The 17,023-nt window shown below is 33.3% G+C and overlaps 7 protein-coding genes, 2 long non-coding RNA genes and 1 other non-coding gene across 11 annotated transcripts; 2 read left to right on the top strand and 8 right to left on the bottom strand.

The window, feature by feature from the left end:
• Positions 1 to 605: 605 nt before the first annotated feature.
• On the top strand, positions 606 to 4,866 carry AT3G21810 (Zinc finger C-x8-C-x5-C-x3-H type family protein; the record flags this gene model as incomplete). Of its 2 annotated transcripts, NM_113076.3 has the most annotated exons (12): positions 606 to 830; positions 983 to 1,234; positions 2,424 to 2,567; positions 2,691 to 2,724; positions 2,831 to 2,972; positions 3,108 to 3,164; positions 3,241 to 3,338; positions 3,470 to 3,541; positions 3,624 to 3,850; positions 3,935 to 4,134; positions 4,297 to 4,434; positions 4,542 to 4,866. In NM_113076.3, exons 2-12 carry the CDS (start codon positions 1,102 to 1,104, stop codon positions 4,608 to 4,610), a joined length of 1,314 nt encoding a protein of 437 aa, NP_566691.1. In that variant the 5' UTR covers positions 606 to 830; positions 983 to 1,101. The 2 variants fall into 2 exon arrangements, with proteins under 2 accessions (NP_566691.1, NP_001325720.1); NM_001338550.1 differs by having other exon boundaries at positions 680 to 830; positions 983 to 2,567; positions 4,542 to 4,610.
• Positions 1,310 to 2,444, bottom strand: AT3G04185. Its single transcript, NR_141072.1, has one exon — positions 1,624 to 2,444. It is a non-coding gene; the product is annotated as an other RNA (long non-coding RNA).
• On the bottom strand, positions 4,684 to 7,817 carry ATXR2 (histone-lysine N-methyltransferase ATXR2). Its single transcript, NM_113077.5, has 14 exons — positions 7,611 to 7,817; positions 7,422 to 7,497; positions 6,928 to 7,327; positions 6,738 to 6,850; positions 6,623 to 6,654; positions 6,337 to 6,470; positions 6,065 to 6,152; positions 5,880 to 5,928; positions 5,732 to 5,786; positions 5,586 to 5,655; positions 5,430 to 5,499; positions 5,256 to 5,332; positions 5,081 to 5,137; positions 4,684 to 4,995 (listed from the first exon to the last, which is right to left on the bottom strand). The coding sequence occupies exons 1-14, from the start codon at positions 7,692 to 7,694 to the stop codon at positions 4,879 to 4,881; spliced, it is 1,422 nt and encodes a 473-aa protein (NP_188819.2). The 5' UTR covers positions 7,695 to 7,817; the 3' UTR covers positions 4,684 to 4,878.
• On the top strand, positions 5,906 to 6,088 carry AT3G04195. The gene has a single exon (NR_141073.1).
• Positions 7,818 to 8,371: 554 nt separating the features above from the next.
• Positions 8,372 to 8,738, bottom strand: AT3G21825 (uncharacterized protein; the record flags this gene model as incomplete). The annotated part of the gene is made up of 2 exons (NM_001338551.1): positions 8,618 to 8,738; positions 8,372 to 8,533 (listed from the first exon to the last, which is right to left on the bottom strand). The coding sequence occupies exons 1-2, from the start codon at positions 8,696 to 8,698 to the stop codon at positions 8,372 to 8,374; spliced, it is 243 nt and encodes an 80-aa protein (NP_001326635.1). The 5' UTR covers positions 8,699 to 8,738.
• Positions 8,739 to 9,730: 992 nt separating this feature from the next.
• Positions 9,731 to 10,189, bottom strand: SK8 (SKP1-like 8; the record flags this gene model as incomplete). Its single annotated transcript, NM_113078.1, has 1 exon — positions 9,731 to 10,189. The coding sequence occupies one exon, from the start codon at positions 10,187 to 10,189 to the stop codon at positions 9,731 to 9,733; it is 459 nt and encodes a 152-aa protein (NP_566692.1).
• Positions 10,190 to 10,738: 549 nt separating this feature from the next.
• On the bottom strand, positions 10,739 to 11,017 carry AT3G04205. Its single transcript, NR_141074.1, has one exon. It is a non-coding gene; the product is annotated as an other RNA (long non-coding RNA).
• Positions 11,018 to 11,477: 460 nt separating this feature from the next.
• On the bottom strand, positions 11,478 to 12,186 carry SK7 (SKP1-like 7). Its single transcript, NM_113079.2, has one exon. It carries the CDS (start codon positions 12,115 to 12,117, stop codon positions 11,740 to 11,742), a length of 378 nt encoding a protein of 125 aa, NP_566693.1. The 5' UTR covers positions 12,118 to 12,186; the 3' UTR covers positions 11,478 to 11,739.
• A 1,096-nt stretch (positions 12,187 to 13,282) lies between these two features.
• On the bottom strand, positions 13,283 to 13,866 carry SK9 (SKP1-like 9). The gene has a single exon (NM_113080.2). It carries the CDS (start codon positions 13,798 to 13,800, stop codon positions 13,339 to 13,341), a length of 462 nt encoding a protein of 153 aa, NP_566694.1. The 5' UTR covers positions 13,801 to 13,866; the 3' UTR covers positions 13,283 to 13,338.
• Positions 13,867 to 15,972: 2,106 nt separating this feature from the next.
• Positions 15,973 to 16,696, bottom strand: SK10 (SKP1-like 10). The gene has a single exon (NM_113081.2). It carries the CDS (start codon positions 16,483 to 16,485, stop codon positions 16,027 to 16,029), a length of 459 nt encoding a protein of 152 aa, NP_566695.1. The 5' UTR covers positions 16,486 to 16,696; the 3' UTR covers positions 15,973 to 16,026.
• Positions 16,697 to 17,023: the final 327 nt, after the last annotated feature.

Consider the following 17,023-nt stretch of genomic DNA (forward strand, 5'->3'; position numbering starts at 1 on the left):
AGATTGAAAATGTAATTTCGAAGAACCAAAATTGTATCACAAGGCAAATATTTTATATACTTCTAACTCTCCCAAAATATCGAGCATTATCTTAATATCTTTACTATGTCAACTTTTGGCAAAACTTTATTAGAAATCTGAAAATAAAACTCACAAGATTAATTATTTTTCAGAAAAGAGAAACTAATATATAGGACTTACCTATATTAATTGTTTAGAGATATTCATACTCCATTTACTTGAACTTTTTTATTAAGTGTTCAGATTATGTTCCATCTCTTGTATTTTATTGCTTTTTTCTCTACACATAAGAACCTTTCAGTTTCCATTTATGAAGATTTATAAAATGGTACAGATACTTTAGTAAAATGTTGTATCATTATATGGAGAGATGTACAAATTTATATAGAGATAATATTCAGTAATTTAATTTAGACAGATCATACAAATGTTAATAACAAAAAAGAAAAAGAAAAAAGACAAAACTGGAATAGAATTAGAGAACTAAATACCTCTAATTAAACCGGATTTGATGGTAGTATACAAAACCAAAATCTTGACATTTTGTTAATCCTTCGAATACATAAGGGCAAAATAGTAAAATACCAGCTCTGTTTTTACTTATTTTCTTTCTTAAAAGAAATATATAAATACGAAGGATCGATCCTTAAATTGTTTCAGCTTTCTTTTTGTTTTCATTTTCCGGTAATATCATTTTCGTCCGACTTGTTTTCTCCTCCTTGCCGTTAAGTTCCATTGAAGAAGAAGAAGAAGAAGGTGTGATTCAACGATAAACCTAGCGAGAAAACGAACCGCATAAAATCGCCATTGTAGGTTTTCGATTTTCTCAGTCTTACATAGCTCGAAATTGATGTATAACTGGTTTTTATTCATGCTCGATTCTAGAGATTTTTAGAAAATCCTATTCCAGTGAGAATCTAGAGATTTCCATTTTGAAGCGTTTCTTCTGTTTCGTATGTAGGAACGAGACGGTGGTGTTAATCTATGGTTATGGAGGTTTGCTTGACTTTTTGAGGTTGGCTTGACTTTTGAAGTTTTGATCTGAAGAAAAGAGGTTTCGTTGTAATTGGTTTATACATCATGTCTGGGTCGAGTATGTATAAGACGAAGCTTTGTATTCTGTTCAATAAGACTGGTGATTGTTCGAGGCCGAATTGTACTTTTGCTCATGGAAATGCTGAGCTTCGTCGTCCTGGCGAATCTTCTTTTACAGGTAATGTTTTCGTTTATGCATTTGAATAGGCTATTTATTCTGGTTTAAGTTTGTTAATGGTGGAAGGATTGATGAATTTATGAGTGCTTCTTTTTATTAGAGTAAAATAGAAAAGTTTTTATTTAATTAAGTCTCTTTTGCTTAGACTTTGCAAGATTTTTATATTATACTTTGATGATTCTGTGAAGTATTTTTCTTCTGAAGTTTTGTGGTTCAATGCATTTGCTTTGTGAGTATTATTCCATATTTTATGAGATTGTGTAAAACGTTTCAGCCTACAGTGTTCTGTTTGATAAACACATGGTAATGGTATCAGTATTATACTTTGCTTTGGATTTGGTTTTCTCCATATCAACTTTTACTGACTAGTTTTGTCCTGCGGAATCATTCTGGAATATGCAGAAAGATAGCTACTCACAGGCTTAGTATTATTTTTTATCCGGGAATGGAATCTACTGGTCTTTCTGGCTGCAATTTATATTGGTTTTCTTATTGGAGTGGAATCTGCTGGGTTTTTTTGTGGTGAAATTTATCTTGGTTTTCTTATTGCTCTTGAAAGCACATTCTTTATGAAGAAAATCTATCATGGGTTTTGCGGGGTACTTATTCTTCGACAACTATGGTTTTCAGACTCCCGAGATTTGGTTGCAAGCAATGCTTGTTATTAGGATTTATCAATGCCTGTTGTTATTACTTCTGGCATTTTCATACTTCCAGTTATGTATGTGGAGCACGTGGTATTTTCTGTGATTATTTATATCTTCAATGGTCTTTCAAGCGGTTTCTTGGATCAAGAAATATGCAGTTTATGGGGGTTTGATTGTCAGTATATCAAATTTGGTGGATTTTGATTGTGTAATTAAATGGAACTTCAAGATTGGTTCTTATTTTCTCTCGTCCAACATAATCTGAAGCCTTCTCAACCTATGATTTATCAATGAGATTCAGTGACTCCACTTATTTAGTACCCAATTGTGGTTTCTTTCCAACTGCTGGTAAGAAGAGGACATTATATTGTGGTCTCTTTGAACTGGGAAGTAATCACCATTACGTTTTTCTTTATGTTACTAGTAGTTTTCTGTGATCTTATCCAAGTGTTGTTGACTGGCATGATTCTGATTGTTTGAAATGGAGTTCACATCTGTAGCACAAGTATGCTTTACTGCAAAGTCTGTTTCGTCTACTGCAGGAAGACGTCACAATATGGATAGTGACTTAAGAGATAGACGTCACAATATGGATAGTGACTTAAGAGATAGACTTGGTAGACAGTTTTCTCCAGAGCGGAGACCTTCCTTAGACAGAAGTGGAAGACGGGTACAAAGGTTTAGTGGTAAGATCTACAGCTTTGGGTTTATGGAGTTCTGTTGTCGATTAGGCAGAGTCAAAAGTCTCTGTCAACTGTTTGTTCTGTATTTCTTTCTTTTCTTATTACCGACGGAATTCAAATTTGCAGGACATGACAATTCTATGCCATTTGAGAATCGAAGGTATCTTCTCCCCTCGGTTTTGCTTATGCTCATGCTATGTGAAATTTCAGTGGTAATTTGATGGCCATGCTTTAACAATGCGGCTTTATATTTCTTATTATCACAGAGATAAAGACTACAGGGAGAACCGTAGATTTGATGAACGACGTGATTATGCTGGTGGTTTGAAAGTTGGGAATAGGATTGAAGACAGGGCAGAAGATGGAAGAAATAAGTTTCATGGTTACAATAATGTTCTGGAAGAGCAGGTTCGAAACTTTCATTTTCTTGGTTGGGTGTTAGTTGAGGACGTGATTTCGCTTTATCTTAATCTAATGTTTAGTGGATGTAAACATTTGTAAAGATGTTGCTAAAGGACCCAAGTCCAATTTGTCTATATGCAGTTAAAAGATGTAGAGATGGATGTTAAGATGCTAACTGATGACAAACTACGATTGGAGGTAAATTTCTCCATTCCACAATTGATTTGATTGCATCGTAAATACGAGTTAATTGACAAATTTCTTTTGTCCAAAGGCGTCCGTTGAAAGGAAGGCACATGAAGTAGACATTCTTACTTCTAGGATCCAGGAGCTTGAGACCCAGTTGGATAGAGAGAAAGATGAATGTAGGAGGTAATGACTAATTCCTTTTTGATGTTTGCTTGAAATTAATTATGATGCGATATACTTGAAGAAACTTTATTTGGCAAATCTGGGACTTGATCTTCTGGTGACAAGTATTGTTCAATCCTTTTGTGTGTCAGGATTACTTCAAGCTCGAAGAAATTTGTGAAAGAATATAACCGTTTCTTGCGGGCACAAGATGATCTAAAGAGGCAAGGCATTTATCTCTATTTCTAATTGCTTCTTATTTAAGAATGCAAAAATTCATTCAATAACACAATGCCAAACCTATAGGTCAGAAGCCCGTCTTCAGAAATTGGGAAACCAACTTAGTACGTATCTTGCTGGAAGTGAAGGCAATAATAGGGATGTAGGCCTGGATATTGTGAGCGATGAAGAGACTAATGGTCGGAATTTGAGAACTGCTTGTGATCCACATAACGAGTTGCAGAATACTTCTTCACTGTCCAGGAAAAAGCATTATGTGGATCAATATACTACGAAAGAACCTGTTGAAGATGGTAAACTTATCTATACTATTAGATTTATGTCTAAACTAAAAATCAGTTCATACACACGTTATGAACCTTCTCCATCTGTTTTAGGCTTGATAGGGAGAGGTGAAGAAGAGAAGGTGGAGAATGAGAAGAAGAGACCACCTTGTTGGAATATGCTTTCTTCAAAATCATATTCTGAAGAAGAAAGTGGAGCGTGGAACGATGAAGACACAATTAACAGGTCCTCGTCAAAGGAAGACAATTGGAAAAGAAGAAGGTTCTCTATTGGCACCTCAGCTACCGATAAGGTACATCATCTTTCTTCTTCTGCAGAAATGGTGTTCACTTGAAGCAGATCGACGTTGGGGATCATGTTAATTCTTAGTGCTTTTGATGATCTTTCACGTTGTAGATGTGTTTTTGTTAAAAGCCGAGATAATAGACTTGGTTACATGGTTACGGTGCTTCAGGTTATATTGTCTACGAGTATGGCAGCTCGGGAATTTGATGATGTTGCAGAATCTGAGGAAGAGAATCCCGAAGCAGCCAACGGCTCTCCTCTCATATCTCTTCCTCCACCCCCACCTTTCAGAGATGCCCATGTTCAGGTAAGCACGAGTAGATTCTCGAAAACTTATGTTGGTAAACTAAATTTGCCAAAAAGTAAGTACTCGGAGATGATGATCCTCACGAATCTCGTGTGCTTTGTGTTCAGAGAGACGAGGATGATGTAAACGGTGATGTGATGGAACAGAAGAAAGCCTATGACGATGATTCCGTCTGATCAAGACTTTGAACATTAAAAAGTAGCCTGTTTGTTAGGTGCAATATTGACGACCATGATTAGAATCGGTACATGCTTTGTTCATCATCTTTAGATATATATTGAAAAAGAACTAAAGCTTGATCTTCAAACGAAGATGTCCTTTTATTGTTTCAATGTTGCGTAGAGAAACTAACGCCATACTCTTTATTTCAGTAGTGATTTCCAGTGTAATCACTATATAGGCAAAATTGAAAATTTCTGTTCTTTTGAAAACAAAAATTATGCTTCAAATTGATGAAGAATCTTCAAGACACTTAGAGCACTTGCAGCTGAAACCATAGTCTGCAAGTAATGCTTGTCTCTCTTTGTATGGAAGCTCCTCGTCGATATATGAAATCGTCACCTGTTGTTTTACATATGGAACTCAAAAGCAAGCTCTCTTTTCCAAAATATTCAATTGCTATTACGATTAAAGAGAAGATGCGTACCTCTTCGTTCTTGCTGATGCGTCTTAATGCAATTATCACTGCTTGTCCGTCTCTGTCCTGCAAAACCCACAAGACAAACGAGTTACACTTGGATTCAGTCTGAAAGTGTTGATGAAAAATCTTCGATCCTTAAGATTTGTAGGCCATAAAGAGGACGAAGATGTAAGAAGGATACCTCTTCTCTTTTGAAGGCTTTTGCATTAGGGCAACAAGAATGGTTCATACAGCTTTGCAGAGGGAAGAAGGCCGTTCCTAAACACAAATACAGATGATGTAATAATGTCAAATCTTGGTTACAAGTTACATAACTCCTCTGTTTTATGGTTACAATGTTCCCTTCATTTCTAACCTTGGCAACAGTCCGAGTACTCATCACCAAGAGCATCTAGAAACGGTCTTGTGATTTCCTCGGTTTCTTCCTATCATAATGAGAATAAGAAACTGGTAAGCGTCGATAGATTTTGGTCAAAGAACAAACAGGTGGAAAGCATTACTCTGTTCAGACCTTTTCTGCATCAGGAAGATCATCAATATACAAGAAATAGTCCTCTACTGGTGATGCTACCACCAAGTCTCTGCCAGAGATCAAAGCATATTGTGGGTAAATTCATTGTAAATGTAAGAGTATAAACAGGAGTTGACGACTCTTACAGGTTATTCAGCTCAAACATGCCGATGATATTCCCATAGATTTCGAGGGAGAACACTTATCAGCGTCAAGGAATGACCCTCTATGAGTAAAAAATAGAAGTAGGAAACGATGGTACAGATAATATATCAAACTGACTAGGGGGGATACGGGCTTCACATTCTTTGTCAAATATGGCTATCTTCAGGAGCTCCAAAGACTGGAGATAAAACAATATTATTCAGTTGGCAAAACAGTCAGGATTTGAAATTGATGCACTGGCGATTGTGATCTCTACACAAAACACGGCAAGTAAACTCAACCTTCAAATGATATTATACAACTGAAACACCTACCGTACACGCAAGGTTCTTTATTTGCATCCTGAAGGCTCCTTCATCAGTAGGATCAACATCATCTGGCAATGCAATGCAGTCCCACCACCTACCAAAGAGTTTTAGATAATTTATATGTGGCGTAGGTATATCACCGAAAAGCTTATTAAGTATGATCATGAGGTACCATATGTAATTTGGATCACATTCAGAAACACATAGAAAAAAAAAGCAAGTGATTCATTTTCTTCTTCAACAGTCAAGAAATATCTAATGGCAACATCAATGTATACCTTCTTTTGTATCCAATCGATACTGGTTTCCATGCTTCCAAGAGAAGCGACTGCTTTGGCTCACTCTGTTTCGCTTTTTTGTCCACATGTTCTGCTTTCAGTTTCCTGTACCTTAGAATGGTAAAGGCGATTGCCTAGCCATAATACATTTTCCAGAACAGGTTAGTTTATTTTATTTATATAGTATGCGAAAGGGTCATTCCCCGTAAACTAATATGTCGAAAGTTCCATGGCATTTTATATACGATATTCAAAAAGTAGACATAACAACTTATACAAGATATACCTTCGCAGCCAGGAGAAAAATATCATTGGTATCTGAAAATAAAAAAACGAAAGATATAAATATAGTTATCGCAAGACAAAACATTCAAGTCCAAAGAGACTAATAATAATTTTACCATTAGCATGTTTAATAAACTCTCCAAGCGCCTCTCTAGATATTGATTCAGACCTCTCACCAGTACAAAGTAAGGAATGAGAACTCTCCCAATCTGCCGCTGCGCATGATTCACTATATCATATTGAAACAACACATTAGTATAAAAACGATAATGTATACGAAAGCTGAAGACCTTAAATCTCAATTACCTGCAGTAGAAAGCCTCCTGACATCCTCCAGGACACGAAAGAGGCGACGGCAAAGGAAACTTATCAGTATGCGGCAATGCCATTTCACCATTCATCAAAGAACTAACAACTCCTTCTGGAAGAGTATTATGGCTTGAACTGCTTCCACCACATTGTTCCTCATTTCCATTGTACTTCACACATTCATCTTCTTCGGATGAATCGTCGTCACAACAACCAGAGACACCGAGATTCTTGAAATAGAGTTTCCTGCCGATTTGTTTCTCGATTGATCCAATGAACCGGAAACAAAAACTGCAAACTAAACAATCCACCTTGTTGGAAGAATGTTGGATACCAACAAGAATCTCATCTTTCAAAATGAGTTCATCTTCGTCAAACTCTGAATTTGCATAAACACCTAAACATTTGGAAGAAATCAAATTTGAATAAACTACATTAGAACCACTGAGAAATTTAAGAATCTAAACAAAAACTAAAGTAAGAACTTAAACCTTTTCCAATGGTTCCATTGTTTTTCACTTCAATTCCATTGCATCTTCTACTAGTTATAAGCTTGTTGAAATACTCCTGAAGAAGACACAAATTGAGAAACCAGAATCGAGCTCAGTCACTATAACATTCTATGGAGATTAGCCTCAAACATGCGTATAGAGAGAGAGAGAGAGGGAGAGGGATTTTACCTGAAGTTGGGGAGTTGGAAGCGGAGCAAGAAGAGCGGCGACATCCGCGGCGAAGTTTTCGTCGGTTTTGTAAACGGAATCCATAGCCGGAGATTTTCTCGTACGGCGGCGCGTCTGTGTTTTTAATTTGGTGCTATTTTGACTGTTTGGGTCCGGAAGGACCAGATAGACTCTTTGGAGTTGAGATGGATGACCCGAGCCGGATCCATACCCGTCCTCAATTTCTAAACCAAATTAGTGAAACTTTGTCTTTGTGAAGTGATTTTAGGCATTAGAACTATTTGTAATTGATCCATAATATCCAACTTTTTATTTGAATTGAAATTAAACTATTAAAAGTTATCAAAATTAGGTTATAGTAAGGAAACGTATAAATAATTTTTAATTAAATCTCTTTAATTTAAATATTTCGACTGAATTATGTAAAATTTAAAATACATTATATAGGGTTAACTTAAACAAGCATAACCTACCAAAAATTTAATCAAAGTTCAAAACAATTATATGAATCAAGAAGTATGTTGTTGACACAAAAAAAGAAATTGAGGACAGGAAAATATTATTAGAAAACTGAGTAATTAATTATGAGAATCCTTTTACGAATAAGTAAGATAAAAGACATGCCTTTCTTAGTTTTCTTAATTAATACAACAAACCTTAAACTTAAAGTATTCACTAATTTTTTTTTAAGAATATGATGATGATCATATTTATTATACTAATAATTCTTCTTTTACTTATCATCTGAAAAAACCAACTAATTAAGATGAAGAGGAAGACTTCTGCTTCACAATAGAAGTTCCTGTAACTTTGATCATAGATTTGAGTCGTTTATCCATCTTTAGATATTCAATTGTCTTCATATACTTGGGATCTATACCTCGGTTTGTTTTAGTGAACTCGATCATTCTCTTCTCCAAATCCTAGATTTTACAAAGGTTTAACTAATGTGTTCTACATAGAATAAAAACATTAGAAGTTTCAAAAATACCAGAAAAAACATTTACCTTCACTTGCTCTTCATCTACTTCCGGTGCTTCCATGAGACGATCCAATTCGGCTTCAATCTCAGCCTCTGTAAGAACCATTTCTTGAATTCTTCTTTTCGTAGTAGAACAAGAGAAAAAGAGTTTTGTATATATATTTTGTTTTTGTTCTTCTTCTTCGTTCTTGTTAATGCTTTCCTCAATTTATAGATGTATTGTGTGTCATGTAAGTCACATAAAAGCATCACTTTATATATCTACTCATGTTGATGTTGTTCTTCCACAAAGTCTTTGATATATTTACCTATTCTGTGTCATTTTGATTAAAACTGCAACTTTTTTTTTTTAACTAGGGAAACTCTTGCTTACAGTATTTAATTACTCCTAAATTTTTATGTAGTTCCTTTTTTTAATCCATTGAACTTTAAGCACCGATCGACTCAAAATAAAGTATTAAACCTTTTTCATATAGTATAGATTAATGCACACACTTTCTGTAAATGCATAAATATCACGTCTTATATGTGAATTTGAAAGACATACCCAATGTTAACAATCTACAACCTTTAGTTAAAATTTTACATGTTTCAATAATTGTTTTGCAACAAATTTATAAATCTCAAGAACTCTTTTGTTTGTTAAACAATTTTGTATATATCTCAATTTTGTTAATAAGGATAAGAATAAGAATAAGAATATGTCAGTATAGTTTTTTAATTAAATCTATAACTTTAATTATTTTGACTCAAGATATGTATAACTTTAAATACATTTTATAAGGTTTAAACAAGACATAAACTATCAGAATTTTAGTCAAAACAACTATAGGAATACAAAAGTATATTATTGAGTAAAAAGGAGTATTTTTTACTTTCACAAAGAACGAAATATATGTCTACTTTCATTATTTAATTAATAAACTTTGATGAAGTCATCATCAATTACATTGATCAAGAAATTGAAAAACACTTAAACACACCAAAGAAAAAAAAGATAAAAGAAAGAAAGCAGCTGCTTTCATTATTGGATCATCGAACGTAGATGAAGTCACCATCACCTAGATTGATAACGAAACACATACTAAATAAGAAAGAAAAGAAAAGAAAGAAAGCTGTTTAGGTTTTGATAATCCGCTCATTCAAAAGCCCATTTATTCTCCCTACGAATCGCTGCTTCTTCCTCAGGTGTTAAATCATTCTCAATGTTGAAGAATTCGCGCATCTGCTTCGGAGTGTTGCCTTTGATCATATCCGCGACGGTTTGGCCTGCTAGATGAAGAAGGCTTTTGTTGTTTAGGAAATTCGCAGCATTGGTGAGAGCAAAGATCGTGGATTTATCTTTTTCCATGAACTCCTTGTCCCACTTCTCGAGATCATCGTCGGAGCAAGGATTAGCGGCATCGACGTGGTGCTTGTTGCAGTACTCGATCACCATCTCAAGAATCTCGCTTGTCATCTTTAAAACCAGGATTACGTTATCTGTACATTCGGCTTCAATCATATGAGCTATGGTCTGGCATTGGCGTGCGGTCTCTTCTTCAATCTCAAACGTTTTACCCTCGGAGCTCTTCAACATGATCTTTTTCGTCGACATTGTTGTTTTCTTTGTGGGGGAGATTTGTTTTTTTTCTCTGGAAGAAATTTTGATGAAAGATTGAAGAATTGAGAAAATGATTGAGTAATAAGGTAATGAAGTTATGAACCTATGAGTCTTGTCTATTTATAAGCCCTAACTTTCATAGATGCATGTATCGTGTCAAGTAAGTCACGAAAGCATGAAGTTGTATGTCTACTCATGTTGATGTTGTTCTTCCATTAAGTCTTTTTTTTATGTGTCTTTTTGATTAAAACCACAACATTTTTATGTGTTTACTTGTAAGTTAGTATGTAAGCCCTAACTTTCATAGATACATGTATGATGTATCGTGTCAAGTAAGTCACAAAATCATTAAGTTATCTACTCATGTTATGTTGTTTTAATTTCCACTAAAGTATTTTTCTATGTGTCTTTTAGATTATAACTACAACTTTTTTTTTAATTAGAAAATTCGTGTTTTACAGTGTTTACTCCTAAGTTTCTATATAATTCTTCTTTTAATTCTTTGTTTTTTATTATTATATACTGGACTCAATTTTCCCAAATAAACTTTTTCATCAAGAATGCACTATACGATGTTGTTTTATACACATTAACGCGTCTTCAAACTTTCTATAATTGCATGCATAAATATCACGTCGTCTTACGCAATTGATAGTATTACACGGCAATTGATAGAGGCCCTCGCAGTAATATCTAACTCCAAATGTATATCAAACTTTAATTTAGACACAATCAAAGAAAAATGAAAAACAAGTTTCAAGTTTCAGACTATACTAAGAGACTCGATCAATGATGCTTAAGTCAGAACTCAGGACAACGCATTTGAATACGGCCTTTAGTTGAAATTTCAAATGTTTTAATAATTGTTTTGCAACAAACCCATGTAAAAAAAGAAATCATTTCATCATCGTATTACACGGACGGTAATATAGTCTTTGTTTCACTTTAACAAAAAAAAAAAAATATAGTCTTTGTCTCTTTTTCTATATCTATTTGTTTTTCTTGATACTAAAAATGTAAAAGCGTATCATTTTCTGTTAAACAGTAAGTATCATTTTTAATACATTTTATACGGTTAAACAACCCAAAACCTACCAAAATTAAACCAAAACAATTCTATATATGCATACAAAAGTTTTTTAGTATACAAATAAACGAAATATAGTTTCTTTGATATATTTAATATTTTTATGTGTTTGGATTAAAACCACAACTACTTTTTATTATAGGAATACAAAAGTATTTCATCGAGCAAAGAAGAGTATGTTTTTTAGTATCACAATAAACGAAATATATGTCTACTTTCATTATTTGATTATTGAACTTTGATGAAGTCATCATCAACTACATTGATCAAGAAATTGAAAAACACACACTAACGAAGAAAGAAAAAGAAAAAAGAACAGAAAGAAAGCTTCTTTCATTATTAGATTGTCGAACGTAGACGAAGTCACCATCATCTACATTGATAACGAAACTGAATAACACACACTAAAAGAGAGAAAAGAAAAGCAAGAAAAGCTTCTTAGGTTTTGATAATCCGCTCATTCAAAAGCCCATTTATTGTCGTTGACCATATCCGCGACTGTTTGGTAAGCTAGAGCAAGAAGGCTTTTGATGTGTAGGTCATACGCAGCATTCATGAGATGAAAGATCGTGTATTGATCTTTTTCCATGAACTCCTTGTCCCACTTCTTGAGATCCTCATCGGAGCAAGGATTAGCGGCATCGACGTGGTGCTTGTTGCAGTACTCGATCACCATCTCAAGAATCTCGCTTGTCACGTTTGAAACCGGGATTACGTTATCCGTACATTCGGCTTCAATCATATGAGCTATGGTCTGGCATTGGCGTGCGGTCTCTTCTTCAATCTCAAACATTTTACCATCTGAGCTCTTCAACATGATCTTTTTTGTCGACATTGTTGTTTTCTTTGTGGGGGAGATTTTTTTTTCTCTGGAAGAAATTTTGATGAAAGATTGAAAAATTGAGAGAATGATTGAGTAATAAGGTAATGAAAATGAGTCTTGTCTATTTATAAGCCCTAACTTTCACAGATGCATGTATCGTGTCATGTAAGTCACGAAAGCATGAAGTTGTATGTCTACTCATGTTGATGTTGTTCTTCCACTAAAGTATATTTTTTTTTGTGTCTTTTTGATTAAAACAACAACTTTTTTATGTGTTTACTTGTAAGTTAGTATGTAAGCCCTAACTTTTTCATAGATACATGTATGATGTATCGTGTCAATTAAGTCACAAAATCATTAACATTGAAAGGTTATATAATCTGTAACCTTTATTTGAAATTTCATGTGTTTTAATACTTTCAATATATGGTCTTTGATTTTATATTTTCCATATCTCTTTGTCATTTCTTAATGTATACCAAAAATGTTCCAATTAAGTAACTTCCGCACACAGTTTTAAATTTTAATTAAAAAAAAAAAACTCATCCACTGTTTTTTCGCATAAAAAATATAAGAATTTATTCAATTATATGAAATTTTACTTTATAATAAAATCAAAATCCAGTAGTTATACGAAATTAAGTTCATTACTTCATTGTTGCTTTACGAATAAGTCTGAAATTTGAATATGTCTATATCTTATACGCATCTATAAATATATATATTATATTGCAGTTTTTGTTTTTCGTTAAAAAATATTGTATAGATCTCAATTTTTTAGAAAAGAAATATGTCAATATATATAACTTTTTTTAGTTAAATCTATTTAGCTTTTAATATTTCGCCTGAATTTTGTATAATTTTAAACACATTTTATAAGATTAACAAGCCATAACCTGTCAGAAATTTAATTAAAAAAAACAGAGGAATGCAAAAGTATTTTATCGAGTAAAGAAGAGTATTTTTGTAAGTATCATCACAACAAACGAAATATATGTCTACTTTCATTATTTGATTATTGAACTTTGATGAACTCATCATCAACTACATTGATCAAGATATTAAAAACACACACTAAAGAAGAAAACGAAAAGAAAAGAAAGAAAGCAGCTGCTTCCATTATTGGATTATCGTACGTAGATGAAGTCACCATCACCTAGATTGATAACGAAACACACACTAAATAAGAAAGAAAAGAAAAGAAAGAAAGCTGTTTAGGTTTTGATAATCCGCTCATTCAAAAGCCCATTTATTCTCCCTACGAATCGCTGCTTCTTCCTCAGGTGTTAAATCATTCTCAATGTTGAAGAATTCGCGAATCTGCTCAGGAGTGTTGCCTTTGATGATTTCCGCGACGGTTTGGCATGCTAGATCAAAAAGGCTTTTGATGTTTAGGTAATTCGCAGCCTTGATGAGATCAAAGATCGTGGATGTATCTTTTTCCATGAACTCCTTGTCCCACTTCTTGAGATCATCGTCGGAGCAAGGATTAGCGGCATCGACGTGGTGCTTGTTGCAGTACTCGATCACCATCGCAAGAATCTTGCCTGTCACGTTTGGAAGAGGGATTCCATTATCGGTACAATCATTTTCACTCATATGAGCTATGATAATCTGGCATTGGCGTGCGGCCTCTTCTTCGACCTCGAATGAGTGACCATCGGAGCTCTTCAATATGATCTTCTTCGTCGACATTATTTTTTCAGTGGGGGAGATTTTTTCTCTGGAAGATTGAAGAATTGAGTAAATGATTGAGTAATAAGGTAATGAAGTTATGAACCTATGCGTTTGTCTATTTATAAGCCCTAATAACTTTCATATATGCATGTATCGTGTCAAGTAAGTCACGAAAGCTTGAAGTTGTATTGTATGTCTACTCATGTTGATGTTGTTCTTCCACTAAAGTCTTTTTTTATGTGTCTTTTTGATTAAAACCACAACTTTTTCATGTGTTTACTTGTAAGTTAGTATGTAAGCCCTAACTTTCATAGATACATGTATGATGTATCGTGTCAAGTAAGTCACACAATCATTAAGTTATCTACTCATGTTATGTTGTTTTAATTTCCACTAAATTATTTTTTATATGTGTCTTTTAAATTATAACTACAACTTCTTTTTTTTTTTTTGGAAATTCGTGTTTTACAGTGTTTACTCCTAAGTTTCTATGTAATTCTTTTTTTTTTTTTATCTACTGGACTCCATTTTTCCAAATAAACTTTTTCATCAAAAATGCACTACGATGATGTTTTATAAATGAATGCATAAATATCACGTCTTACGCAATTGATAGTATTACACGGTAATATCTACCTCTTTGATTCTAACTTTTTTTAGATCTTAATTAATACCACAAACACAAAGTTCCAAATAGGAAACTTCAGCTCACAATTTTAATCAAAACAATTACATATGAATACAAAAGTTTTTTACAATACACAATGAATGAAATATATATGTCATTATTGGATTATTGAATTCACAAGTACTTGCCAATAACTTATGTCGTGTGTAACTGTGTAATTAGTTTTGCTCTTCTTAACTATTCCTTCTTGTTACTGATTTCCTCTACAGTTTTGTCATTGTATTGTGTCAAGTAAGTCACAAGAGAGTTTAGTTGTATAGTTGTATGTCTTTATATATATATATATACGGCAAAAGCTAATTATCGTTGTATGTCTACTTTTTTTTTTTTTTTTTCGAAAGTTGTATGTCTACTCATGTTGATGTTGTTCTCCCTTTCTTTTTAAGCAATGCTGTTCTTCTACAAAAGTCTTTGATATATTACCTTTCTATGTGGCCATTTGAGTAAAACCACAATTTTTTTTTAATTAGGAAACTCGTGTTTGTTGTATTTACTCCTAGATTTGCTTGTAATTCCGTTTTTATCCATTGGACTAACCACCAACTCAAATTTTCAAGAAAAAAATGAAGATTAACAATGCACTATGATGTTGTGTACATTACATACGCACTTGAAAACATTGAAAGGTTATATAATCTGTAACCTTTATTTGAAATTTCATATGTTTTAATACTTTCAATTAATATATGGTCTTTGATTTTATATTTTCCATATCTCTTTGTCATTTCTTAATATATACCAAAAATGTTCCAATTAAGTAACTTCCGCACACAGTTTTAAATTTTAATTCAAAAAAGAAGAACTCATCCACTGTTTTTTCGCATAAAGAATATAAGAATTTATTCAATAATATGAAATTTTACTTTATAATAAAATCAAAATCCAGTAGTTTGCGAAATTAAGTTCATTACTTCACTGTTGCTTTACGAATAAGTCTGAAATTTGAATATGTCTATATCTTATACGTATCTATAAATATATCTATATAATATATATTATATTGCAGTTTTTTTGTTTTTTTTTTTGTAAACTGCAGTTTTTGTTTTTCGTGAAAACATATTGTATAGATCTCAATTTTTTAGAAAAGAAATATGTCAATATATATATATATATATATATAACTTTTTTTAGTTAAATGTATGTAGCTTTTAATATTTCGTCTGACTTTTGTATAATTTTAAATACATTTTATAAGATTAACAAGCCATAACCTGTCAGAAATTTAATAAAAAAAAAATAAAGGAATGCAAAAGTATTTTATCGAGTAAAGAAGAGTATTTTTGTAAGTATTATCACAACAAACGAAATATATGTCTACTTTCATTATTTGATTATTGAACTCTGATGAACTCATCATCAACTACATTGATCAAGAAATTGAAAAACACACACTAAAGAAGAAAACGAAAAGAAAAGAAAGAAAGCAGCTGCTTTCATTATTGGATTATCGAACGTAGACGAAGTCACCATCACCCATATTGATAACGAAACTGAAAAAAAAACACACTAAAGAAGAAAGAAAAGAAAGAAAGCTGCTTAGTGTTTGCTTCACCCGCTCATTCAAAACCCCATTGATTCTCCCTACGAACCGCTTCTTCTTCCTCATGTGTATAATCATTCTCAATGTTGAAGAATTTGCGAGTGTGCTCCACAGTGTTGTCTTTGATCATATCCGCGACGGTTTGGCATGCTAGATCAAGAAGGCTTTTGATGTTTAGGTAATTCGCAGCCATAATGAGATCAAAGATCGTGGATTGATATTTTTCCATGAATTCCTTGTCCCACTTCTTGAGATCCTCGTCGGAGCAAGGATTAGCGGCATCGACGTGGTGCTTGTTGCAGTACTCGATCACCATCTCAAGAATCTTGCCTGTCACTTCTGGAAGCGGGATTCCATTATCGGTACAATCGTCTTCACTCATATGAGCTATGGTCTGGCATTGGCATGCGGCCTCTTCTTCGACCTCGAATGAGTGACCATCGGAGCTCTTCAATATGATCTTCTTCGTCGACATTATTTTTTCGCTGGGGGGAGATTTTTTCTCTGGAAGATTGAAGAATTGAGAAAATGATTGAGAATTGAGAGAAGGATTTCAGTAATAAGGTAATGAAGTTATGAACCTATGCGTTTGTCTATTAATAAGCCCTAATAATTTTCATAGATGCATGTATCGTGTCAAGCAAGTCACGAAAGCTTGAAGTTTTATGTCTACTCATGTTGATGTTGTTTTCCACTAAAGTCTTTTAAAGCTAAAACCACAACTTTTTATCGTGTTTACTTGTAAGATTATATGTAATTCAATTTTATATATTGGACTAACCACCTACTCAAATATTCCAAATAAACTTTTTTTATTAAAAATGCACTATGATGTTGTTTTATACACATAACGCGTCTTCAAAGTTTCTATAAATGCATGCATAAATATCACGTCTTACGCAATTAATTGATCTTAATATTATTACACGGCATGTCGAGATCTCTTTGTTTTCACTTAATACCACAAATGTTCCAATTAGGAAACTTCAGTACACAGTTTTATTTGATCATCC

The sequence above is a fragment of the Arabidopsis thaliana genome, chromosome 3 (assembly GCF_000001735.4).
Source record: "Arabidopsis thaliana chromosome 3, partial sequence".
NCBI classification, from domain to species: Eukaryota; Viridiplantae; Streptophyta; class Magnoliopsida; order Brassicales; family Brassicaceae; genus Arabidopsis; species Arabidopsis thaliana.

What these genes read in the sequence shown, in the direction of transcription:
- SK10 (NM_113081.2), bottom strand. Translation starts at nt 16,485, where the DNA reads ATGTCGACGAAGAAGATCATATTGAAGAGCTCCGATGGTCACTCATTC.
- SK7 (NM_113079.2), bottom strand. Translation starts at nt 12,117, where the DNA reads ATGTCGACAAAAAAGATCATGTTGAAGAGCTCAGATGGTAAAATGTTT.
- SK9 (NM_113080.2), bottom strand. Translation starts at nt 13,800, where the DNA reads ATGTCGACGAAGAAGATCATATTGAAGAGCTCCGATGGTCACTCATTC.
- ATXR2 (NM_113077.5), bottom strand. Translation starts at nt 7,694, where the DNA reads ATGGATTCCGTTTACAAAACCGACGAAAACTTCGCCGCGGATGTCGCC. An exon ending in CAATGGAACCATTGGAAAAG is followed by an intron (nt 7,328 to 7,421) that starts GTTTAAGTTCTT and finishes CCAAATGTTTAG; the next exon opens with GTGTTTATGCAAATTCAGAG. An exon ending in TCGATTGGATACAAAAGAAG is followed by an intron (nt 6,153 to 6,336) that starts GTATACATTGAT and finishes ACTCTTTGGTAG; the next exon opens with GTGGTGGGACTGCATTGCAT.